Source organism: Sebastes umbrosus, chromosome 4 (assembly GCF_015220745.1).
Source record: "Sebastes umbrosus isolate fSebUmb1 chromosome 4, fSebUmb1.pri, whole genome shotgun sequence".
In the NCBI taxonomy this organism is placed as follows: domain Eukaryota; kingdom Metazoa; phylum Chordata; class Actinopteri; order Perciformes; family Sebastidae; genus Sebastes; species Sebastes umbrosus.
The window spans coordinates 23,574,978-23,601,797 of NC_051272.1; the positions used below are offsets into that span (position 1 = coordinate 23,574,978).

Sequence of the window (26,820 nt, forward strand, 5' to 3'; positions counted from 1 at the left end):
TTTTTTACCAGAAGAATGCCTTGGACTCCCCCCTTTTCTGAACTTTAACCCCACAGTTGTACTTTCATTTCAAATCCAACATAATGGGAGTACAGCACCAAAACCAAAAGAAAAAAGGGTGCTGATGCTACTAAGTGCTTTTCTGATTCATAATGACATCATGGTGATAATAAATTAGAAAGAGAAAAAAAAAAAAAAAGGAATGTTTTGCACAAATTTGGGCAAACTGGCATCAATCCAACCATCCATCCATCCTCAACGACGCAATATAATTTGTTTAAAATGGTCACATAATTTACCAAAGTATTTATTGCCCTGGGTATCAATTATCCTAATGGCTGCCTTTTGCCAATAATACCACACAATCCTCTCACATCACATCACATCTCACACACACGCGCATACATACAAAACGCGGTGCGGTGCACTTGCTCGATCCTCTCCTCTCTGAACCCTCCTTCCTTCCCACGATCCGCCCACCATCTCGGGACTGGAGTCACGTGTCTCACAGCCTATAGTGTCTCTCTCTCTCTCTCTCTCTCTCTCTCTCTCTCTCTCTCTCTCTGCGAGCAAGGAGCCGACACCACCACAAATCAAACTCAGCCAGCAGCAGCAAGCAGCAGCCCGGTGGAGAGAGGGAGAATAAGAAGATGAGAGACGGAGAGAGGTGCGCACAGGACTTAATAACGGAGAACGTTCAATAGAGGAGGATAACGCGCGGTTTTGGTGAGGATGCGATGTTTTCCCTGCAGAGGAAAAGGATGTGTGACAACAAGGATGTCTGAACAGGACGCGGGATGAGATTCACACTGTTTCGGAGACGCTCTTCTTCCTGTGATCTCAAACAGCCCACTGCCTGTGAGGAGCCAGAATATCCACTAATTCTGTCTTCTATATTAGGAGCTCTGTTGTGGGTCTCCTCGGAGGGGTGAAGGGTTTTTTGGTCTTCACCATGAGGGCTGCCTCGGCAAACTTGTTTGTCGCCCTTCTTTTCCTGTGCGCCCTTGCGGGTGTTTTCTACGTCTGGAGCGCGCTGGAGAGCCGTCTGGAGAGGCAAAAACGCGGACTGCCAGCACCGGGTGGTGGTGGTGGTGGTGGTGGAGGCTCTTCTTCTTCTTCTCACCAAGGTCTCCAAGTAGTGGACCTCTCCGCCAAAACTTTCCGGGCATTGCTCGCTGTCCCGGCGGCACAAAGACCGCACTTCTTGGTGGGGGGCAGACTCGAGACGCCTCGCAACCTCACTGCCTCTGCTGCAGGAGGAAGTGGAGATTACCATGTGAATGGGGATAACAACAAGAGGTCAGCGCTCAGGGAGGTCAAGTCGGGCTCCCCGGTGGCGGTGGTGGCGGTGGAGGATGGGATCTTTTGGAGCGAATGGCTGGAGGATCAACTCCCCGCTATCTTCACGGAGGATTACGCGCGGTCTTGGCGAGAGAGAGCGCGGACGAACCGGGTGGTGAAGCTGGAGCCAGGCTGCGGAAGGATATCCAACCAGCTCGCCACTTTCGCAGACGGGACCAAAGCGTGCGTGCGTTACGGCATCAACGCGGATCAGGTGCAAGGGGAAACTTTGACGTATTACCTCGCCACTTTGTTGGGCATCACCAACCTGCCTCCTCTTGTTCTCTCCCAGCTGAGCGGTGACAGTGAACAACAGTGGGCGGCTGTGAGGACGCGCGTAGGTGGGTTACAGTGGAGCGATGGAGCCGTGGTGTCTCTAACGGAGTGGGTCTCCAATTTGACCGGCGTGGTCACACCTGCGCCGCTGCGTCAGGAGAGGAGCAGCGGGCTGCATCCAGATGTGGAGCTCCGGAACAAGACGCTGCTGGAGCTGCTGGAGCTGATGCAGTGGAGCGACTTGATTATGTTCGACTACCTGACCGCGAACTTCGACAGGCTGGTCAGCAACTTGTTCAGTTTGCAGTGGGACTCGCGCGTAATGGAGAGGGACACCAACAACCTGCTGAAAACGCCCCGCGGCGACCTCGTCTTCATAGACAACGAGGCCGGTTTGGTGCACGGGTTCCGGGTGTTGAACATGTGGGAGAAGTATCACAACACGGTGCTGGGCTCCGTGTGCGTGTTCAGGAGAAGGACCGTGCAGCGCGTGGCGGAGCTGCACATGCGCAGAGACGTTAGGAAGAGGCTGCTGGAGCTCTACAGAGACAGCGAGCCTTTGTTGTCTCTGGAGTTGGGATTTCTCTCGGACGAGCACGCCGGTGTCCTCCAGGAGAGGATAGACAGATTGCACAAACACATTTTGCATTGCAAAGGGAGGTACGGCCAGCTGTGAGCGTTCAGCAGCAGGCTTCAGGTGGAGAGACATTTGCTGTTTGCAACGGTGTAAACGAGCTCTGCAAAACGCGATTTGGCACACCTGTGCTTTAAACTGATGCGCATTACACAAACAAACTGTCTTGAATACATAGCTGAACTACCTCTTGTGAATAGAATGTGTTGCCTACTTTATATAAAATAAGTTCATTTGACACATGTCTATAAGCTCTCCCCTTGCTGAGGTTTCCACTGTATTGCCTCACAGAGAGGAATGATTAAAGGGACTGTTTGTAACTTTCAGAAATGCTTGTTAACAGCGACACCTGTGGCCGTTAAGTCAATGAAAGTCAGCGTCGGGCTTGTGCTCGCTCCACATAGACATGAACGAGCATCGCTCAAAACAGCGAGGCGACACACGTCAGCTTAAACCACAATATCACTCTATATTTCACCTGCTTGGCAGTAATGTTAGCTGACCAGACGGAGGTCTCTTCATGAATCACTGCCGATCCTAGTGTTGGGGCTGAAGCAGGAAAAGCGGGTCGGTGCCGGGGCTGAAGCAGGAAGAGAAACGTTATCGTCTCCCAACCGCGCCCGCAGGGAGACACCGGCACCCGGTCGGAGACGATAACGTTTCTCGCTGCAGAGCCCCGTCACTTCACAAGACACGGGAAACCTCTGTTGGTCTGGAGGAGCTGCAGCATTTATTTCTGCACAAACGTCCACTGTACATTCACTAGATATTCTCAGAGCTAAACTAACTCTTCTGCAGTGTGGAGTGAGCGCGCATGAACGTGTAGAGGTGGAGCGAGAACGCGCGTGGTGTGTGTGAGTGAAGGCAGGCAGGCAGAGGAGCAGAGACTCCGGCCACACGCGAGCACGCATGGGATCCCGACCCGGTAGATTTATACGTGTAAAAAGTTACAAACAGTCCTTTTAAAGGCCAGTCTTACTTCACCCCCACTGATGCTCACCCGACTATAGGATTCAATGTAAAGAGTAGGATATACTATTTGTGACTAGGCAGCCCCTTCATGTGTACTTGGATTCTTGCCTTGTGTTCAGCAATCCTAATGCTAAACTCCTAAGCCTTAACATACTCTTGACTATACTGTATTTCTGTTGACATCTGGCTCGCTTTTTTATAGGAAATCGTTTGCACAGTACACATTGTCATAGCAGCACCTGCACTCCTGTAATTGTGTTTGGATTGCATATTCAGCCTTAAAGTCACCGTTGTACATGTTGTAAGTACCTTGTAAATATTGTCAGCCAAACCTGTTTTTGGAAATTTTGACGCTCCGCTAATTTAACGTGCATTGTAACATTCCAAAATGTTCCTTTTTTGATAAATACACTGTAATTTAATTTGTCAGACTGTGTGTTTTGTATGCAGTTTGTACTTAACCGCCTCATTAGAGTGCATCAAATATTCATCTAGTCTGCCTCTGTAAGCCTCTGTACTTGCCCATTACAGTGCTCTCATTGTGCCGGAGACATATCTTGCACTGGCACACTGTTCCCCAGGAGCCATTCCCGTCAGCCTCTGGCACGCTACAACAGGAATCTCTAATCCCCTTTATAATCTCATCCAGAATGATAAAGTGAAGGAGGCAACTGACATCATTTGACTTCCTTTTGAAAAGGGGCTTTACTGTTCCCCTAACTATATCAAAACTTCCTGCCTTTCACGAGCAGAAAACAGAATATTTGTCACTCCGGTGATATGAAACGGTCAACCTGCGGCCAAGGCTGCTGGATGGCTTATTGGTTCAATCTGTTCAGCTAAAAAGTACTCCCTTTTGTGGGTGCGTGTGCCGCTGAGAGGCCGAGCCCACAATTAATGAGCACTCCGCTCTCAGAGGAGAACCTTGTTTACAGTTTTTCAAAGGTTGAATTTTGAAAGGTATTCATGAGAAAAAGTACATAATGTCTGGAGGTCATCAGCTGCATTAGTTTTGCTTTATGCTTTCACTTCACATACCCACATCTTTCTTTAATTTGACCTTTTTTGGAAAGCATCCTCTCCTTATTAGTTCCACTGCGAGCGCAGCTTTCTGGTTCTAGACTCACGAGCACATCAGAGGGGAAAGTCGATGATCAAACTTTTTGAAGACCTAATTCTTTCCAGCTTCTCGCTGTTCTGCACCTCATCTGGTTTCTTTTACAGCTTTTTTTTTATGTATGGCCAACTCCAGGGGCGCACCGCAACTGTTAGCACATCTCCACAGAGTGGGATGAGCGCATCTTGTTCAAATAGTGGCTCGATTTGTACTCGTACTTCATTTCACGCGTGTGTCGGTATCAGTGAGTTATGTTACTCTCTGCTAGGTCGCTGCATAAGTGGCGGAGAAGCAGCAGAGGTTCAAGCGGGAGTAACTGGAGGCTTTTTTTTTCCAGACTAACTGCCTGCTGCAGCTCTAATAGGGACTTGGGGATCAATATGTGCACTGACTGTTGTATATAGGGGAAAGCAGGTCATGTTAATGCGCCGGGTGTAGGGTTAGCATGTGCCATTCAGAGGGGGGTGGGAGTCGCAGCTGGGCTCTAAGCATGTCTGTTAATGCTGAACACTGCCAAGAGATTTACGACAGGCTGCAGACACCAGGGATTAGACACAATGCTGAACTGCAGGTCTAAACCAGACACACAACCAATCCTCCTTTCCTGCCTCGCACAATCTCCCTCCCTGTGTATTTCACCCACATCTCACCGTTCCTGCCACGCATTTGTCTTCACTGTTAACAATCACTGTCAAGTTCCTTTCTTAGCTAAATGGAGGATGAAAGTTTCATTTTCATAATTAGCTTCTTTTTTTTTTTGCTGGGACGTTCCTTTGCACAAGAAATCCATTTTTAACCAGAGACCATGCCAGCTGTAATCACACTAATGGTGGTGGATATCAAAGAGGTTGTTGAATTTTAACTGTTCACATATGTTCCTCGCTCACTCTTCTCTCCGCCTGGCTTATTTCAGATCACCACACAAACTCCTTCAAGCCGTCCTCCCCTTTTTTTCACCCAGAGGCAACGAAAATCTTCACGCACATAACTTTGTGACATGGTCTAATGAGTGCAGCGTGTCCTAGCTTGTGGCAAAGGCATGGTAGGTTATTACGCAGTAGAGGCCTATATGGCAGTTAGTAGTGCCCTAATACATGCCAGTGTTGTGTGGTTCCTTCCAGATGTGCTTGTTGTCTGTGTCAATAGGCAGACTTACAGGCTCATACTAGCCAGGGGCCCGCAGCAGGCCCGAGCGCACACCCCAGGTACCCAGGCCGATCTTCTTCTTTGTGCACATTGCAAACATTCCAGAGGAGCTGAGGGAGGATCATCTCCATGGACACACAAACGCACACAGACACTTCTCAGGCAAGCAAGAGGAAGGAGTCCCAGCTGAGTACATAAACCGTTGTAAAACTTGGCTGAGATTCTATCTCATTATTGTTAAAAAACGACAATGTCAAGATTATCAGTAGATCATATTAAAAGAATGTTCTTCACATTGAAGCAACTTTTTTAAAGGCACAATGTTGGAAAATGCTTATTACTGTTGCTTTCTTATTGAGAATTAAATGAGAAGCTGCTTATTGGTTTTACACTTTTTTTATGTATGTGTAAAAACTAGGGCTTTCAACGCAACTTTGTTTTAACGCCACTAATTTCTTTAATGCATTAACGCAACTTTTGATTTTTAAGGTTGTAGCGGGCTCAGTTTTAAAGCTAGAGTGAAGATACTGGCATCATATGAAACTGGAAAACCTAAGGTGGTACCAACTATGTCACACTAACTTATTGCAAAGGAGGCTAATTAATGCTTCAAATTTACACTTAATGTTGATGAGAAAGACTGGCATGGCCATTTTCAAAGGGGTCCCTTGACTTCTGACCTCAAGATATATGAATGAAAATGGGTTCTATGGGTAACCACGAGTCTCTCCTTTACAGACATGCCCACTTTATGATAATCACATGCAGTTTGGGGCAAGTCATAGTCAAGTCAGCACACTGACACACTGACAGCTGTTGTTGCCTGTTGGGCTTCAGTTTGTAATGATTTGAGCATATTTTTATGCTAAATTCAATACCTGTGACAGTTTCTGGACAATATTTGTCATTGTTTTGTGTTAACTGATTTCTAATAATACATATACGCATACATTTACATAAAGCAAGCATATTTGCCCACTCCCATGTTGATAAGAGTATTAAATACTTGACAAATCTCCCTTTAAGGTACATTGTTGCACAAATGTGCCATTCATTTGCGATTAATCACATTAACTATGGATAATCATGCAATTAATCACGATGAAATATTTCAATCAATTGAAAGCCCTAGTAAAAATAAGCTATAACATTGGGATTAGGGAGCTTTAGAGGTGCTGGTAGGCACATTTTGTCACGTTTGCTATTTCCCAGTTCCCACTCTTTATGCTAAGCTAAGCTAACAGGTTGCTCTCTGTAGCCTTGTATTGATCAGAAAGACGGGAACTAGTCTAACTTGGCAAGAGAGCAAATAAGCATGTTTCCCAAAAGTCATCATCATGAAGTGACAGTTGCGTTAATCACGCCGACCTATTTAAAGTATGAAAGACTGAGTGCTTTGGACAAAAAAGTCAAATTGGGTGTTTTTCCAGACACCAGGTGACTAGCTGACTCCAACTGGCCCTTTCCCTGTGGGCCTGCCATGTGTGAATGGACGGACATAACTGGCATTCTTTCATGGCTACACAGTGCGGGGACTTCCTGCGCATGACTGAATGATTTCATTATGAAACACGGCACATACTAGGGGGAGAGTCAGTTAGTCACAGCTGAGTGGATACGGGCCATGAAGGGTAAACCGGGGGGCCGGGGGCAACGACTGGAGGGGCTTTGGCAACGCAAGGTCCGGACAGACGGGCTTGTGGTGTTCCCGGAGCGCTGGCACAAAGCCTGGCTTTATCCGAACCAAGGGTGAAAGCATAAGGTCAAGACCTTTGGGCATTCTTCCTCAAGACAAAGTAGAAGGTAATGAGCAGCAGAGACAGGCGAGAAAAGGGCTGCAGCATTCCTCAGCTAATAAGAGGAGCTGTTAAGTGTAGTGACCTCCTCTGTTTTCATCTCGGCATGTGTATGTCCAAATTCATTTGAGTCCAATCTATGATGTCGATGTTGAAATTGGCTCAGTGTGTGACCATCCACAGGTGTGAGTTTTGGATTTGAAGCATGTAGTTCCATTTCCCCGCATGCTGCGAGTTTAACAAGTGTGAGCACCTGGAAACATCACAAGGGACGCCCAGCTTTGTTAATCTCTGCCATATGGATTTACTTTTAAAGTCAGCTGCGATAGCACACAAGCGTTTGATAAATGAGAGTGAATAAAAATATAAAAAAGCGACACTAAAAAAAGGGAAAAAGAGAAGGTGAAGCAATGGGTTATGTGTCAGGGCGATGAATGGTCATGTAAAGCTCTATGACAGATTTTTCCTTTCTGGAACAAGATATTTCCCTAAGCTCTGATGGCCAATGTCTTCAGCCAATAAACTTGCACCCTTGGGTGGGGAGTTGTTTTTTGTAGGGCTCTATCAGAGTAAATCATACACAAGTGAGCAGACTCATACATCTGTCCAGCTGTTTTCCACTCTCTCAGGGCTGCCATGCGTGCATATTATGGAAAAGACTTGTACTTTTCAATCACAAAACTTTCCTTTCATCGCGCTAGTTTACTTTTCATGACTACCAGTGAGTCAGATCTTTGATGTAGTTCATGTTGACAGAAATATATCGGGTAACACAGACATATGACATCATTATATATTCCTCAACATCATTTTATGTTACCATTAGATCCGGAGCAATAATATAGCCTACGGTGTGTATCCAAATAGACATAGAGATCTGAATATAATCCATTAAACTGTTTTTGAAACAAGAACTCTTTAACCCCAATTTGGATTCCCTCTATTTTCCCTTAATACGATTTGCTTCATGCCACTCATAGCATGCATAAAAATAAATCCTGATTAATTTCACCACTTAATTCCATCCTATTTGTTATGCCTTGTCCCTCAAGCTCTTGTCTCCAAAATGTCAGACCATAGCCTGCAGAAAGTCATAATGCAAAACATTTGCATTTTATATCATGGAGAGAAAAGGTCTACTGTCATATTTCAGAATGATCAAGACCATTTTTCTACAAGATGAAAGACTTTAGCATTGCTGTGAGTAAAAGTGGCAAATGAAAAGTGAGTAAAAGAGCTAAATTCAGCATGTCTTAAAATTCTGTTTTGTTCGAGGATTACCCAGGCATGACATTAGTTCCCTTGTAAGGACCTTGTCGCGCTCAAATGTTTTGCCTTGCTTTTCCCCTCCTCACTTCTACTGACATGTCGCACAGCATTTGATTGACATGCTTGACGGGATTTGATATTCCTCCGGGTGATGCCTGTTGATGCCTCGGTTCGGCCGGGGGGACTTGTTTCAAGTACGCGCCGTTTCGCTCATTTGCATCTGGATTCATCTCTATGTAAATGTGAATTAGTATGCTCATGGAAATGATTGTTTTTTTCTGTCTTTTGCTAGGAAAAAAAAAACACATTCATGGGGAGATAATCTATCATTTTGCTGTTGAATGCCTCTTTCTCATGGCCACCTTTACCTTTAGCTGAGATTGTGGCCGTAATTAAGATATTTCTATGCAAATTTTGTGAGGGGAGGTTATGAATCAGCCCCAATGTCGGACAAAGAGTTGATTGGCCCAAATTAGCTATTAGCTGGCTGGACATATGAATAATATATAAGAATGAGGGGATGTCTTTTCTAATTCTGAAAAGGTGTAGGGGAGAGTGGGGTGATTTGAGCCTGTGGGGAAGTTGAGCCACCGCTTGTTTCTAGGCAACCACATAGACAAAATTTAAGTGTCACGTGACCACACATTTTTGAAGGTCATCTATTTTACTGACCTTTGAAGGAGCAAGGACCATATAACAAGTGTTAAGCACATTTAGATGATACTAGTTTGTTATAATGGCCAGCCAAAAGGCCTGATGAAGTTGAGCCATTTATAATTCTATATAATTAGATTATATCTTCAAATTGTTATGTACAGTAAATCTCAATGTAAGCTGCAATACTTCAATAAAGGATAAATAAAAAGATGATCATATAGGCCAGTCAACTTTTTTTGGATGTGATTGGTTCACATTTTAGGGTTCATCACCATCTGTTATGGTGCACTCCTGAAGCAACCTCTCTAGGAAGAACCACTGCCTTTAGGAACAATGTGAGGCAGTTCTTTGATAACCTCATTTAAGTGATTGACAGGTATGATTGTTAGACTAGGCATATTGCACACAGCTCAACTTACTCCTCATTGGGGGGCAAGTTGTGCCAAGAGACCACTTTTTTTTTTTGGAAAGTCATATTTTGGAAACTGTTTATTTTAGATCCAAAGTGATCATTCCCAAGGATGCACCACATATTTAAATATACTGTATGTACATGTTTTAGTTTGAGACTTTACTGTCGTGCCCTCACTTTAAAGACACCTCAAGTAAAAACTGGCTCAACTCACCCCACTCTCCCCTACTGTATGCAAACGCTGCACCACTTAGCAAAAACCCAACTTTTATATCTGACACATCTTATTAAAATTTCACTCTCACAGAACAGCATGAAAATATCTCTTTGTCAATGGAGTTATCTTTTTTTCCCCAGCATGCTGACTGTGTCATAAGGGCTTTGTCCTCTCCATGGCTGAAGTGCAAAGACGATCGATGCACAGAAGGGCAAGAGGACGTGTGATACTTGGTGACAAAATACCTGCAAGCTGCTGAAACAGCACATTCCTCCCCGCTAGCTGACCACTTGCTCTCTGAATGTTAGCGTTGGCTGGAAGCTGTGCCCTGTCGGAGACCTGCGTGTGGTCACAGTAGTCGTTTTGAATTATAGCACCCATTGGCTGCGCCGATGCTCAGTAATTGGGTCATTTCTATGTAAATTGCGCCTTGTGCCGCCATAGTAATGCTGTTGTACCACGTAAATGCTCCGGCTTGCCTCGGTCCCAGCGGTACACAGTTCCACTGAAATGATTAAAGCTAACTGTGAGAAAATGTCACGACAGTCAATCAGTTAAGTAGAGAGGTTGACAGGAGTGTAGATAGAAAGAGGAGGCCACTCAGGCATGCTGCGACGAACACAGGCACGAGAGGCAGGCAGTCGTTTTGGGCTGCGTCCAGGTGCTGGCTGCTCTCTTTAGAGGCGGGAAGAGAGAAGAGCTCACTAGAGACAAACATTAGGGGGTTTATGGCTGACTCTGCAGTATCATTGTCATTTGAACAAGATTGGACATGCCTTAGTGAAGGTGAGATGGGACTATAGGAGACTGAGGCAATATAATATAAAAAATTGTGACACAATTATAAGAAGTTAATGAAGCTTATTTGATTTCACTGCTATCCTACTTTAGGATTTTAGAAACTTAGGCACTTGGCAGCGATGTGAGCCAGGAAGTCTCAGCTCTCACAGACATTATTATCCCTTCTGTCCTTGACAACAATATCTCTTGATGGCATTGCTACCTTCAGTGATCCTAAAAAATCATTTTTTTGGACAAAGTTTGAATTTAAAACAAAAAGTGCAGTCTTGCCAGTAGTGTTTTTGTCTTTGAAAATAACTATGGAGTTATTCAGTCCTGCCTTTATAACACTCTGCTATAAGTAAATCATGTTTTCTACATTCTATTGTCTCAACAACGCTTGTTTCTTGCGTCGTCAAGAGAAGTACCCTGATAAGCCTGCCTCAAAACCTGATAGGACCAGCCATGATTTTCACCCGGCCTTATTTTTAGCTTCCTATCGAGCAGCAACCTCCGGTACTGAGAAATGAAGCCAATGATGAAGTGCCAAAAACTGCGGTTCCTCAAATGGCACTTGAGGCTGGCTCTGTCAATCTCCATATACCCCCCATGTTAAAATGTCTAACTTCACAGCAGAAATAAACATTTTTATAGTCTGGTACAAAAAACGGTTTTGGTCTGTATAGCTAATATCCCTGTTCATGACAACTGTACGGTGGTGAATTTATATATAACTCACCCGTTTCAATTACATTAAGGCTTGAAGTTGGACACAATTGAGTGTATGGCCGCTTTGAGTGGCAGGTGGGTGCTGTCTCAGGTCGCTAGCCATAGGCTGTCTGCTATGCTGCGTCACGCCTCAGCTCCACCAACGATCCACCTCTTTGCCCATTTCTGGATTAGCCGGGAGTTAGGCTGTGTCGTCACTGCCAAGATGGCGATAGCCAGAGCCACCCGCTTTGAGCTTCGCAACGGCTCTTCAGAAACCTATGGGTGATGTCACGTCAAAGGCATCTGGATAGCATAGAGCTGAAATACTGCTTGTTAGTGCAGAAACCTTAATTAAATGTAATTAAAGTTGTTTTTCATACCACTAGTAGTGCTTTGGATCAATGCTTTTTACAAGTGAGAGCCCATTTTATTTGTACATAAGCACGATGACTTGCATGCACATGCATGCATGAGCACACAGGCAACACATTACACATTCCTGGTGCCTGGTTTCACACTTTTCCACTGATTGACAGTTTTATGGCAGTGAATGTGCAAATAAGTGCAGCAATGCACGACAACAAAGTCAGGGAAGAAGACAGGAAGCTCGCAGACATGGACGTCAACAAAACAAGATCTAAAATATTCAAAAAATTGGATTTGCAAATGTTTTACGAGGAAGCACACAGCATGTTTGTTATAGGCTTCAAAGATACACTCAATGTGTTTCGATGAGAAACACTGAATGCAAACTTAACTCTGTTACACAAGAAAACTCCACAATGCACCTTTAAATTCACCAATTTGAACTACTGAGTCAAATAAAAATAAAGGTTAAGAAGAGCCATAACATATTCTTTTCAAGCCATTCATGTTTGTGGGAGACGAAGAAGGACTCGCTGTGTGCTTTGGGGGGTAACTTGAAAAAGCAGTATCCAGTTCTCTTTAAACTTCTATGATCAGTGGAGATCATAGTTTTCATTCTTCCCAGGCCAACAGAATGGCTAGTAATGCCTGGGACTATGGGAATCAGCAGACACTAAACAGAGTACAAAAAGTGGCAAAACAATATAACTGGCAATAAAATACAGTTTTCCTTTAATTATATGTTATTGTGTGCGCTTTAAAGATATTGCCTCTTCCAAAGACATTCCTTTCCTTTCCCACCTGTAACCTGACTCATCTCAAATAACATGTCTGAGGCGCCCGGGCCCATCACGCCAGCAGCCACAACAATTATCCTCTGACACGACTGCAGGGTGAGGTTGCACTACGTGACACCCTTACAAGACTCTATACCAAAGGGGAGACAATACAGGGTGTAGTGGTTCACTTCCTTCCACGTTGAGTGGCAATTCAAGCAGCAAGCCTTTGTGTTTCAACCTTGTACTTTACATAACATGCACATCCTTTGGTAACAGAACTGAAACGCTGCATGTGGGAGGTATCAATATCCTCTCAATAAAAAAAAGAAGAGCACTTGACAGAGAAGGCAGGGTAACAGGAAATTCAGAGGGCCGTATCGTTTTGTGAATCGGCGAGGCTCAACAAAACAAAAAGGCTTATGGCTTCTGTCCTTGTCTTGGTTTCATAAGGTCTCCTCTCTTCTCTTTTTCACTCCCTCACCCTTTTTCCCTTAATTCTCCTTCACTCTTTCTCATTCTATTTCTTCACATCAATTTGGCCCGTGCAAATATTGCCATTGTGAGATCCTGTGAGCATTGATTGATTGCGGGTGGGGGGCTAATCATCCGCCCTAGTTACAAAGACATCTTCCACAAAATCGATGCCTCTGAACGAGAAACTTAATCTTTTTAGGGTCCCACAAATCCTTTGTAATATAGAACTGTCTACCGCAAGGGGAATATCTAGTGTTTTCTCTCATTTCGTCTCCTTTCATTTCTTTTCCTCCAACTCCTTCGATTTTTGAACCACCTCATTTATTCTATATCATTTATCCTTTAAAAGAGAAAAAGGAGGGGGGTTTATTGGACAGTTGGGGTTTGAAATATATCACTGAGATTAGCTACTGTATATGAGTCAATTTTAATGGCAGAATTGATGGCCTCTCTCCCGTCAGGAAATGGAAAGGTATAGAGATTGGCTGTGAGACGCACTAAGACAGAAAGCAGACATCTCCAGCAAGGGCAAAGAGAGAGCAACTGAGTGATTTATTCATGTGTGTGTTGACTTTTATGTTCCTCCTGCTTTGCCTGTCATGTGTGGAGGCAGCAGGGAGCAATAGTTATGTCAGCGTCATGGCTTCATTCCAGACCCTTAAACACATGCAAAAGGAAACACGATTAGTTGATCAATTCATTTGTTGATCAACAATTTTGATAATGGATTAATCATGTAAGTCTGTTTTAAATCATTACAGATTGAATTGTCTTTGGTTTATGGGCTGTTCATAGAAAAAAACAAGCAATTTGATGATGTCACCTTGGGTTCTGGGAAACTGGCCTCTCGCTAAACTCCTCCCCCCAAACACAGATTATCCAATCATAGCTTAGCAACCGTAACTAGGCACCGCAGGCCAGTAAAGCTTTGGATTTCTCCACAAGTTGCAGCGGTGAGCACGAGGCTGTATTGAGAAAGATACTCAACGTTTAAAGAGCTTAAAGCATAGTTGCTCAAAGTGTGGTCCGCAAGCCAATGGCGTCCCTCAGAAACATTTTGTCTGGCCATGTATTATATTTGAATCATCCGCGGGTCCATTTCAGTACTTTCACTTTCAATAGCCTACATTTAATACACTACTCGGCTACTGCGCCCCCCCTAACAAGCATCTGTCAGGTTAAAAATGACAACTTGTAGAAAGCTAGTGTCACCTTGCGAGTGTCGCAGGAATTATGTTCCATCATCAGTGCTAGTGCTGTTGGCTGAAGTTAGATTTCTGTGGACAACTCGGCAGTAAAAGTGGAAGTGAGATGGACAATCCACCACAGAAATGAACACTATATGGTTGAAGAGAAAAGGAGGTTTGAAGAAAAATGGATCAACTCTTCAGACCTCATTAATGTTAAACACCATTATAAGACCAATCACAAACCCTACAATTTCCTGTGCATGGCTTTTTGCAGCCTTCAAACATCTGTCAGTCATCTCAGTCATCAACCCTTTGAGAATGCCTGGTTAAAAGGCTAGTTTGTGTAGAGCAAACAAGTAAGGAATGGATTAAACAGTGTAATTGTCTGCTCTAACATAAACTGCAATTATTAGCATTTATGGCTTATGATAAAAATAATAATGACTATCTTACTACCTACAGTAGTAACTGAGCATTACTTCAAAGGCAATTAACTACCTGTTAGTTTTTGAGGTTACGTTTAAAACAGCCCTGTTCCCGACTGGCCACTGTTTTGTACTGTGTTTCCTCACTGTGTTTCAAGCATCCTATCAGAGTTTAGAATAATGTTAACAGCTCTGTTCTGCTCTTTATTGGATTAGAACCCCATCCAACATCACGCTTTACATCTATTGTAATGTTAAATATGAAAACACACCTTATGAAAATACAAATGACTATGTAGCCTAAGCTAGGCAGCCAAACAGGGTCATGTCAGAAAGAAATAACAGTCTGATCTCACATTTTTCCTTGCAAAACTTATAATACATGGGTAACCAGTTCTACACTGCAATACAACAACAATGCTGTTGTCTCAGTTCTCTGTCTCCTACAGTATATGTGTGTATCATCGGCTGGTGAGGATGGGGAATTATTGCCGGGGGCATGCAGCTTTATTTTCGGTCTTCTAGCACAGTGACACGTTTATAGCCAGTAGATGCATATGTAAGACCCTTTTTACAGGGTTCTCATTTTGAAACGAGTCAGCGATTTCAGACAACTCAAGGATCTGACATTAACTTAATTAGCGAGCTTACTACGGCTGAAATAATTTGGCAGTGTCAGCCGGCAAAATTTAAGGTTGCAGCCTGAAATCAAGTTACAATTAGTTTAAAAATGACTAAGAATTTTAAGTGGTGAATCTGCCACCTTTATCACTGCAAACTGCATTTTGTGCCTTGTGAGAATGAAAAGCTGGAAATAGTGAAGGTCATTTTTGATTGATTATTCAAAAAAGAAAGAGAGATCGATGATGGAAACAACAGTTGCAGCTCTACACTCAGCATATATGTGCACAACATACTATAGCAGGAGACTGAAAGAGAGCCAAGGACACACACCTGGTACACAGATCCACTCTGCTTTCAAAGACAGACAAACAAATGAAGGGCAATGTAGCGACTCTGCTACAGGGACAGGCACGGGCAGATGGGTGACTTTGAGCTCGCTGTGCAGGAACGACAGAGTCGGGCCAGGCCACGACCCCAGCCATGTTCTGTTTTTATAACCCTCAGCCTCTCTCTCTACCATCCCCGAGTTCTCAGCAATTTCTTTCCGTCTGAAGTTGCCGCCGGACTGCAGATTACACGCTCGTGTTCCCATCTGGTAAAAAACAATAGGTGTGTGTGGGTGCCGCCAGCAGGCATGTATTCCATGCTTATTCAGTGATTCAAAGGCACATTACCCGCACGCCTTAGACAGTTGACCACCAGAACTAATCCATCAGCCTTGTTGGCTGTCAACATGTTGCCCTTCATAGGTGTAAGGAAGCCTGAAACCCCCCTCCCTGTCCTGTCCTCCATGCACCCTCCTTCTCCCTCCCTGTCTCCCCGTCACCCCTCCCAGGTGTTCCCATAACTCACCAGGCCTCTAAATCCCACGCGAGCATTCCTGAACTTCAGAGGCGTATCGGCAGATGAGAAGCTGGATTTATGGCTTGCTGATGGACAGTGGAGATGGGGAGGGTGGTGGGGGGAGAGCAGCGGGGATGGGAAGGTGATAGGGCCCGCTTCAAAGAGGAGGAAGCGTTTGTTGTTGTTGCTCTCCTACACTCACTGGTGCACACATATGCACAGCTCTCTCTCCCCCTCTGTGCCTCTGGCAGCTGTGAGTGCTCACCCACTGGTTTACACACAGTTATCTTAGCTTTCATTTTATTATTTGCAACCTGTATGGCCATAGATATAGGTGGTGGTTTGCATCTTTGAAGTTTGCCTCTCTTCTTACTCTCACACATCAACCCAGACACACAACGATTACAGACGTTATTTAGCCTTTCATTTTTTTCATCATATCAAAGGTGACCCTTCAAAGATTGCCTGCGAGCTTTTTCATTGCACCTGCATAAAATATTCCTCTTGCTCTTAAATGCCACCTCCGTCTGCGCTATTAGAATTTGTTTGTGTGACTTTGCATATAACACCGTAGGTCACAGACAAAACGTGCAAGTGTGTGGATGTTTGTTTCTATCTATCTATATTTGTATGTGTGTGTGTGTGTGTGTTTGTATTTGTGAGCGCATCCTCCGTTTCCACCCAGCTATAGTGCGATATTGCAGCAGAGGCCCCCGCGGAGAGTGAGGTTGATGGATGTGTAGAGCGGTGTCGTTTCTCTGAGCCGGATGTGTAATGAACCCTTGCTTCGCTTCTGTAACATTTGGGCTGATTGATTACAAACAAAAGGCCATTTAACATGCAGGGGTGCTGCCTCTTAACAATGCAACATAGCTCCACAGATGAGATTACATATATATGGCATGAGAAAAGACCACGGCGTGGCTGCTTATGTTAAAGCTGTGCTGTTGTCAAGCTTTCCATCTGCACTATGGAAGACTAAACCTGCCATTATAATAAATAAATGACTCAATAAATAAATGATGAATAATAAATAAATTAAATAATAAAGAAATAAATGTAGAAATAAAAGCCTCAATTATCAAATAAATGTGCAGGTTAATTTGAAAAAAACAACAACAATTGTACAGAAATAGAAAAATAAATGAAATGTATATATTTATTTGACAAATTACATATGTTTATATTAATTTATTTTCACATTTAATTATTTCCCATTTATTATTTTCGGTTTACATTTATTTCAGTTTTTATTTATTTCCCTATAGGGCTGTCAAAGTTAACCCATTAATAATGCGTTAACGAAAAATTGTTTTAGCGCCACTAATTTCTTCTTTTAGAGTGAAGATACTAGCATCACATGAAAGTAGAAAACCTGAGGAATCCAACCATGTCATACTAGCTTGTCGCAAAGGAGATTAAATAACAATTTTGGGGGTGCCTGGGTTAGCTCAGTTGGTAGAGCGGGCGTCCATGTATTAAGGCTTGGTCCTGACCGCGGCGGCCCGGGTTCGAATCTGACTTGTGGCCCTTTCGCAACCACTCTCTCTCTCCCCCCTTTCAAGACTCTATCCACTGTCCTGTCAATAAAAAAATGGAAAATGCCCCCAAAAAAATAACTTTAAAAAAAAAAAAAATAACAATTTTGGCAAGGAAAAACTGGTACGGCCATTTTCAAAGGGTCCCTTGACCTCTGATCTCAAGATATGTGAATGAAAACATATCTCCCCTTTACAGATATGCCCATTTTATGATAATACCATGCAGTTTTGAGCAAGTCCAGGCTTGAGTTTGCCATGTTATGATTTGAGCATATTTTGTGAGGGTTTCTGAAAAATATTCGTCATTGTTTTGTGTTGTTAATTGATTTATAATAATAAATATATACATACATTTGCATAAAGCAAGCATATTTGCCCACTCTCATGTTGATAAGACTATTAAATACTTGACAAATCTACCGTTACGGTACATTTTGAAAAGATAAAAAATTTACAATTAATTGGCGGTTAAATATTTTAATTGATTGTCAGCCCTATTTCCCCTCTTTATTAATTTCCCTTTTTATTTATTACTCTTTATATTTATTTCTGTATTTCCTCCCCCATATGTAAATGAAAGGGTGAGCCTTGACTCTTCAAGCATTAGCAATCAAACCCACACACTGTGGTGTTTGTTTGTCCTCCATACCGCCCACATGATGATGAGATGATTCATATATAGTTTTCTCAGTGCTAGACATTCACCACACACTTTTCCTGAAAAGAGCATATGGAACTGTTTTTGTTGCTGCAGACATCCAGATTGTCTCTTTTATATCCCTTTTTTTCATTCCCTCCGCCCCTTCTTTTTTCTAATGTAACACTCGCTAACATTTTCCTCTTTGAGCTGCCCAACTCTCCTCATTGTTAAGGTGGAAAGCTGATGTAACTTGTGGCTCTTATTCCCAGTAACCAGGGCGATCCAAAAGGCTCCGGTCCTCCCGCTGCTTAATCAGACCACTGTTTGTTCACTCTCCCTTTTTCTCATGGTCCAGCCTGCCAACGAAAACCAGCCAGGCATTAATGAAAAGCAAAATCTGCGTCTTTATCTTCTCTCACACGGGAGCTCCAGATGAACTTTGAAAACTGAACTTTTAACACTTCTACAGATATCCTTTCATATATTCATTTAGATCCTGTTCCCATTTTGTCCCCCGCACATACCCTCTCACACTGTTTTTCAACTCTACCCCCCGCGGTGGAGCCTCTCTAACCTGCCTCATTTCAGTCATTGCAGGAGAGCTGCAAAAAGCCTGATCCTAGATGTGTGTGTGTGAGTGTGTTTTGAGTGTTGTGCTAGCCCTGAAGTGACACACTGAGGGTATAAATAGAGCAGGCCCACAGATCACTGTGCCAGACAGAATGTGGCATCTGCTGTGCTGGGAGTGCAATGTGTTTGAGAGCCTCTAAACTCCTCTCCACTCCTCTTCCCTACCCCTTCCCACTCTCTCATCTTCCTTCCTCCTCTGTAGTCCTGTCTGTTGACTCCCTCTCTCACTCTACCTTCATCATCTTTATCTTTTCCTCCTCCTCCTCCTACTATTCCCTTTCCTCTTTCTTCCTTCCTTCTCTCCCTACCTTCTGCCTCATTTTCCTTTTGCCCTCCCCCCCGCCCCCTCCTCACATGCTGCCACACACATCTGCTGCCATGTGTTGAGTGTTGTGGAGCAGTCCCATTTTTCAATTTAGGCTATAAGATCCTGTTTCTAAACACACACGGAGGGAACCGGAGAGAGGGGCGGTTAAAGAGAGAGATACTGTAGAAACAGAGGCAGATAGCTGGCCCTGCAGTGGTTCACATCATATTTACCATGGTTAACAAAACTCCTCTCTACTGCAATGTTACACATGTTCCATGTAGAAACAATTTAATCCCGTGGGATTACTCGCGAGGCAATCTCGGACAACTCTGTGAGCACAGGAGATAAAAGCAAAGTCATTGTGATTCTCTGCAGGTTATTTCCCACACCAGAGCCGATTATCAATCCTACTGATTTAGCGATTCATTTCCGTGCTCTCAGTAAAGCCATTACAAAGTGACGGTAACCCCTCTGCCCTCCTATATGTGACATAACGCAGCGTACTGTATATATATATATTATACAGGAATCCAAACAACATGACTCATTCATACTTTCCACCCACACTCCCCTTATATACACACACACACACACACCACAAAAAAATTAAATTAAGAATGATTTCCTGCTAGCGTCACTGTCCTTACTGTATTCATTCATCTACCAGTTTTTTTTTTTCTTTCCCAGAAGCACTTAATCTCATAATCTGCTTTTGCTGTGACTGGTGTTGGATTCCCTCAAAGACAGGGGACAAACAGACCGCACACACATGTGCACGCACACACACTCACACACACAAAGTCAGCCAGTGTCAGCCAAATTAATAACCAGCTTAGCTGTCATTAGATTTCCATTTTTAAAATGATTCATCCATTCTTTATGCTTCCCTCCCCTTTTTTTTCTTTTCATCCTATATTCGTCTCCTTAGCTGCCTCCGCCGCTCTGTGACAGGTAGTCTTCTGCGTTTGTCTGCTGACTCGGCGCTATGTCCACCCTCAGGCGGTCCTATAATTGTTTTAAGAGTTGATATTGGACACTGGCAGTTGGGAGGCTTGCAGCAAAGAGGAGGGGCCGCCACCGGGAGGATGGGGAGCTGTCCGACCGTCAGTCAGAGAACAGCGGCAGGACATCTTTCATCCTTTTGTTTGCTCGCAGGCAGTGAAGACGAAATTCAATCTTCATCCTTTCACTCACTCTGTTTTCCTCTCCCCTCCGCAGCAACCCCACCCTTCCCGACAAAACTATTGTCTGCTTCTATCGTCCCCTCTAAACCTACTCTTCCCTTTTTCTCGCTCTTTTTTTCTCTGCCTCTTTCTTTCTCACGACTCCGTCAGTCACATCGGCAACGCACGAACAGAAGACTCTCCATTTTGTTGGCCTCGGGCGCAGTTGTTTGAACTGAACATTGTGTGAATCTCTCTCGCCTTTAAATCTGTAATTACCTCAGCGATTGTGCCAAATGCAGTCTCACTCCCTCATCCTCCCCCCCCCTCCTCCCCATCTCCACTCTGTCAAGGAAATTAATAAGGTTTATGTTGCCACCTTTTGACTGACTGGTGCGGCGTCACCTTGAAATCAATGCTAGACTCAGATCAGACGACACAGATGAAGGTCAGCTTCGACATGAAGAGATAATGAGGGGTTTGTGATGCGAAAGGCTTTGCTTTTAAACACCAGTTGTGAGGTTTCTGTGGGGAATGCGTTTCTTATTTCTTTTCCAAACAAGAAGTGTGTGGAAACCCTTAAATCATCATCAGCACACTCATGATTGTGAAAAGCCTGATTGGTTTGGCAGCCAAATGGAGCATTTCTTGCCAAGTTGGAGCAATTTTTCACTTTTCAAAAAGGTGTCTCTCTCTTTTTCTCACACGCTCTGCCTATCTCTCTTAACACACTCACCTTAGAGCTGTCTCTCTTTCAGCGTGTTGCAAGCTTGAGTCCCAGACTATCAAGCGTGAGACCTAGAGGATGCCACACCGTGATTTGGAAGGTTCGGAAGGCTTTTTTGGCAACGGGTGTTCATCCTGAGAATTTTCCAGGGCCGCATCAGTGCCAGGATGCCATACGTCAGGGGGCACAGAGGAGCATTGTGACCCGGAGCCCACGTTTAGGGGCCTGCTGAGAGGGAGCAAAGAGGAAAACACTGAATGTCATTGTTATATAGCGCCAAAGATCTGCTGTGTGTCCTCTGTGCTATGATGTCATGGCATACATTTGGTCCAGCTGTGGCCAAGCACACATGTCTGCTGAAAGAGGCCGTTAATCTCAGCATTGTGTGAATTTCAGTATTCTTGCATCCAATCTATATTTGACATTTGCAGCCATGTTTTTCATTTACACAACCTTTTCTTCACTTTCAAAGTGGTGTGCTCTCTACTCCGCAGTTTCAGTGGCAAGTACACACTTGTTTGCTATTGACGAAGCACAGATGTAGCCGGAAAATGAGCGTGTCGTGAGTAAAGCCAAGACGTAACAACTTTAGACAAACCTCCTATTGTGTTGGACTCCCTTTTTCTCCCTCTGTGAGAAGAATCAATCAACAGATCTTAACCAGATTAAGGCTGGACTTTATGAAACAGAAAATCTTCTGTTAAATCCAGACATAAAAGTCCCGACATATTAGACTATTTGAGAACAGTCACACATGTGACAAGTTTAGTTAATTCTGTTGTTCAATGAACATTTAATTACTAAACATAGATTAAACATGACAGCACAAAGTGTTTTAAAGGGGACCTATTATGCTTTTGTGCTTTTTCCCTGTCCTTTAGTGTCTTGTATAGATTTTTGTGCATGTAATAGGTCTGCAAAGTGAGTCACGCCAAAGGGAGTTACTCTTCCCCATAGAAACACTGCTCCTGAACTGCCCGAAACGCCTTGCTTGAAGTCCCGCCTTTTCTTCCGTAACGTGGTGATGTCACCAAGTAACATATTTGCATAATACCTGCCTAGCGGCTAGTTTGGCATGCCCTCAAACAGAGCTAGTTAGAGCGAAGCGTGAGCGGAGTCCGAAGAGTTTGGTTCGATTGACCAATCAGTGGGCCAGCTGACCAATCAGAGCAGACTGGGCTTTTCAGGAAGGGGGCAGGAGCTCAAATGGAGCGTTTCAGACAGAGGGCGAAAAGAGGTGCTGCAACACAGCCGGTATGAGAAAAATAAATTGTTTTTTGAACATTAAATCTAACCTATGCTGCTTGCTCAATCCATAACAGGTCCTCTTTAATTTCATGCAGGAACATTGTGCTAGGTGCAGCTTTGCACTAATAAAGCAAGGTTTCCTAAGGTGGAAAACATTTATTCCCCTCAACTCTGCCATATGTCCTGACTTGCCATGCACGGTGCTGTAAAAGCAATGTTATTTGCAATCCAGAAGTGCGTCACATCTTTGGTGTCAAGCTTCACAATGTTTTGCATAGTCTGCCTGCTTACCCTATAAACACCTGCTCTCTGTACTATTTTGGTGACAGTTGGTGGAGGCCAAATAGTACATCGTTATGCACAGAAAACCTGACCAACCATTAAACTATTGGAATGCACCTTCAAAAATACACATTACCTGACTGTGGCAGTTCATTTGTGCTATTGTACATTCATATCTGGACTGTATATTTATACTTGCGACTCCTTGACAAGAACACTTTCCCATTACATGAAGCTTTGTACTTACAGTCCATTACCACAAATCTTTCTTTTGGGCATAAATCCAACAGTAAATTCAAGGATGGCCATATTCTAATATAAAAGCTACAGCCATACACAGATCACCTTTTCCAAGATTGAGTTTACTCTCTGGTCGAACTCAACTGTAATTTCATCGAGTTGAATGTGAAAAAACGCAGAATCTACAGTTGTCGCCCCCCCCCCCTGCAAACGGACAAACAAACAAACCAACGCCGGTGAAAACATAACCTCCTTCGGCCTTGGCAGAGGTAATAAGAATGATACAATAGAATAGAGGAAATTAGGAAATGAATACTCCCTAAAAAACTACTTCAGGAAGAGAAAAATCAATGTGTGCCCAGCAGATGCGTCACCATGTCGGGGAAATAGATATTGTGCTCGCAATTACTTTGTTTGAGACAATAGAAATTGAGATTTGACATTTGCTTATATTGTCCTTTTAAACATGATCTGAGTGATTTAATAGGATTAGAAAAACAATATTTCCATTAGAAGATTGCGAAATACTAAAAAGGCACTCATTATAAATCTATACTATTGATGTTTGGTATAAAGCAGGCATTTTACTTTATTTTGCCAGGAAATGTGTGGGAGGGGTATGTGGCAACTATTTATTATTTTTGAACATGATGCCATATACAATTTCAATCATATGAAACAAATGGGGGGAAAAAAGTCATTCTCCCAACTGTTGCTCGAGCTACAGTAAGCTATATGTTCAATACAAATATTAAAAAGTAATCCGTCCATACCGCTTGAAAGTCTCTCCCATGTGTAACCAATGAATGAAAGGACTACTGATGTATGATATATTTCAATTTGCTTCGGGGATGCAAGCCTAAGCTTAATTGCTTCTACACACTGAACTGTGCAGTGAGAATTCAAAGTCATCATATTAGCCGTGCTGGATGTTTGATTCTGAACAACGTTATTACCGGCGTTCCCCCGACACCCTGTTTCTGCAGCTCTGAGCAAAAAGTGGACCGTGAACCCTGCAGGAAACTGCTGGCTGCACATCGGTGCCCTACAACTGATGGTGTAAGACAGTTACCGTGGTTACAGAGTGTGTGTAAGAGGATGATAAGAGCCGTGTTGGAGTCAAAAAGGGGTAGTAGGCAGGTGTGGGGGAAAGGTGAAGGAATATACTCCGAGGCAGTGATGGTGATTCACTTGGTTCATGTGCTTCATGTCTGTCTGTCCATCTGATATCATGCTTCACGTGTCTAGCCTTACAGCTGAGAGTTTCACTTCACAGAGACTTGAAAAATACTCAGAAGAGACGTTGGTAATCAATACATATACTGTATAAAAGGGCAGTGAAAAAGAAATGTACATTTCTGCAAAATCCTTTTCTCTGAGATTTTCATAAAGTTAAACTTAAATAATAGAAAAATGCATATTGTTCCCATCTGATGGGAACAATATCCCTACTGATGCAATTTGGTCACAATTAAAACGGTTTCCTTGCTAATATACACAAGTTCAAAGAGTCATAATTCAATAGCTTGGTTCAGATAACCCACAGACTTTCTCTAACTACTCATTGTGTCCATTTGCTTCCAGTAATTCAGTCCAAGGTAGCACCCGGCCTTACAAAAACAGACGTGATGCAGTGCTCTCTGGGGATTATTGATTAAATGACTTATTGATGGAAGGCTGCAGCCCCAAAGCTGGATATCGATTCGGTGTTTCTCGGGAATAGAGGAGACAGCCATAAAGAGATTTTGTGACTCATAATAGCCTTGCAGAGGTTAAGGGAAGATTGCGAATAATGTGGTACCATAATCTGTGAAAGGCTATATTGCTCATGATGTCAGAATTTCGGTATCCTTATAAGGGACTCTATTAATACCCAAACAATGGAGCAACAATCCCACTGGCAGCCCCCTGGAGAAAAAGATCCCCAACTGTCTCCATCCCGAAGGTGTAAGTTTCAACAATGTTGAACCACTTGTAAATACACACTTCAATTTTTCAAATCTAAACTTCGATTCACCCGAGCAACATTGTGGAAAGTGGCATATTTCTCAGCCTCCCACTTCTCTCGCAAATTTGCGGATTTCTGTTTTCATGATGGAGCATCAAAATATGTTTTTCAACAACAGAATTGATAACAGATCTTCACTTAATGATGAGAGGTATTTGAACTGTAGTTCCAACACATTCTCATCCCACCTCTTTACACAACGCTTTGTCAGACCCCTTGGTGTTACTTTTAGGTCGCAAGTAAACACGTGCTTAACGTTGTTAATTAAACAAAAACACTTGTTTAAGATAAGGCAACAAAACCACTTAGTTAGGTTTAGGAAAAAACAACATGGTTGGGTTTAAGTGAAAGTGAAACGTAACGCACCGGATATTATAGTTAGAATAATTATAAATAATAATAATTATAGTTAGACAAATTTAGGAAAATGTAATTAGAGTATATGTGTGGCTAAATAAGGAAGCTGGTTAATAATTAATAATTGACTTATGGAGAAGGGGTGGGATTAAATAAGTTTATACTTCTTCTCACTCCTTTTCGAATATGTAAATCAAGGCATCAAGTGTTTGACAATTTATTTTTCTTATGCTTTTCATTGTATGTAAATACTACTTGTTTCTGACTGTCCACTTGTTGGTATGATCATTCTCTTTTTCTTTATTTATTTTTAATTTTTTTTTGTATTCTACATGTTCGAAATACATTTTGAAATGAAATGAAAATGAAATGAACAGCGGCCTCCTGAATGAAAGCCGTGTGTTTGTTGGACCCATCCACCTCTCCCCCTGCCCGCCCGGTGTGTCTCTTTTCGTTTTTAAGCTATGATGTTGGATGTTGCAGGGATTGTGATGAATGTAGATCCCACTGCTTTGATTGCATTTAAAAGATAACTTTTTTTACATAGATGTTATGCATATGGTGGTGTTTTTTATACAATACCAGTTTTCCTAAAATTACATCTAAAAAATTGCAACATATCACAATATAATGAATCGTAACCCCCGTATCATGATGCGTATCGTATCGTCAGATTCTTGCCAATACGAAGTCCTACTTTGTGCTTTGAGTGCATGCTTGTGGGAGAATATTGTAAGATCTTGATTTTACAATGTCTTGGATGACATTTTGAGAAAATTGTGCTTTGTATGTCTGTCCTTCATGTGTGCTCTCCTTGTACAAATTGTGCTTTTCTCTTCTTCCCTCACCTGTATCTCACCGCTCACTGCCTCTGATCAGTCTTGACAGCTGTCCTTCCTCTACCTCGCCCTATACAAACACACATAGAAAAAAAATACTGAGCGAGTGCAGCACCAGGGGACTATCTCACAAAGCATGATTACAAATTTAGCTGGTAAACTGCATCTGAGTAAAACCCAACGCATCTCTGTTTACTTCAGAACGTCTTCCAGATCGGCTTTGAAGGGGTTAAAGGTTTTATTCAGCAAAGTTTGGTTATCTTGCTGTAGGCTATGAGACAAGGCTTCAGGAATCCACAAACAGCTTTGCAAAACAGCATATCGAGTCTGTTTCATGTTGCACAGCTTTGACAGGTTGAGAGAGTTGAGGAAAAGTCAAGAGCATCCAGAGAAAATGAGTTGGGAGAGATAATAAAATATCAACACATACTGTAAGGGGGGGGGGAGGGAGAGAGAAGTGCTCCTCTGGCAGACCTGTCTGCTGCAATGACAGACATTTCATCTTAAGACCAACAGACTGACCTCATTCCAATGAAACAATGTTAAAACAGAGGCATTAGGTAAGTGTTTTCGGTCTGCTCTGCTCGTCTGCCAAAGCTTCCCCCCTTCACTCTTGGCTGCCGTTTCTGAGAGCTTGATGTTCTTTGTGTTGCCAACTTCCATGCACGGGCTTTTCTGAGCTGTAGAAACACAATTTAGGTAAACAATTTAGCTCCTATTGTGTGTCACATTTTGTTCTACTGCAATCCCTGGGTAGGGAGAGAGAGCAAATCAAAGTTCCCATCAGTAGCCACATATTGTATTTA

General features: G+C 43.1%; 1 protein-coding gene and 1 long non-coding RNA gene across 2 annotated transcripts in view; one reads left to right on the forward strand and one right to left on the reverse strand.

Moving 5' to 3' along the window:
- The window catches only part of LOC119486577, a 341,860-nt gene that overhangs the window by 181,884 nt on the left and 133,156 nt on the right, over positions 1-26,820 (reverse strand). The window lies entirely within an intron of this gene.
- fjx1 (four-jointed box kinase 1) lies at positions 564-2,642 on the forward strand. Its single transcript, XM_037766755.1, has one exon. The coding sequence runs from the start codon at positions 953-955 to the stop codon at positions 2,291-2,293; it is 1,341 nt and encodes a 446-aa protein (XP_037622683.1). The 5' UTR covers positions 564-952; the 3' UTR covers positions 2,294-2,642.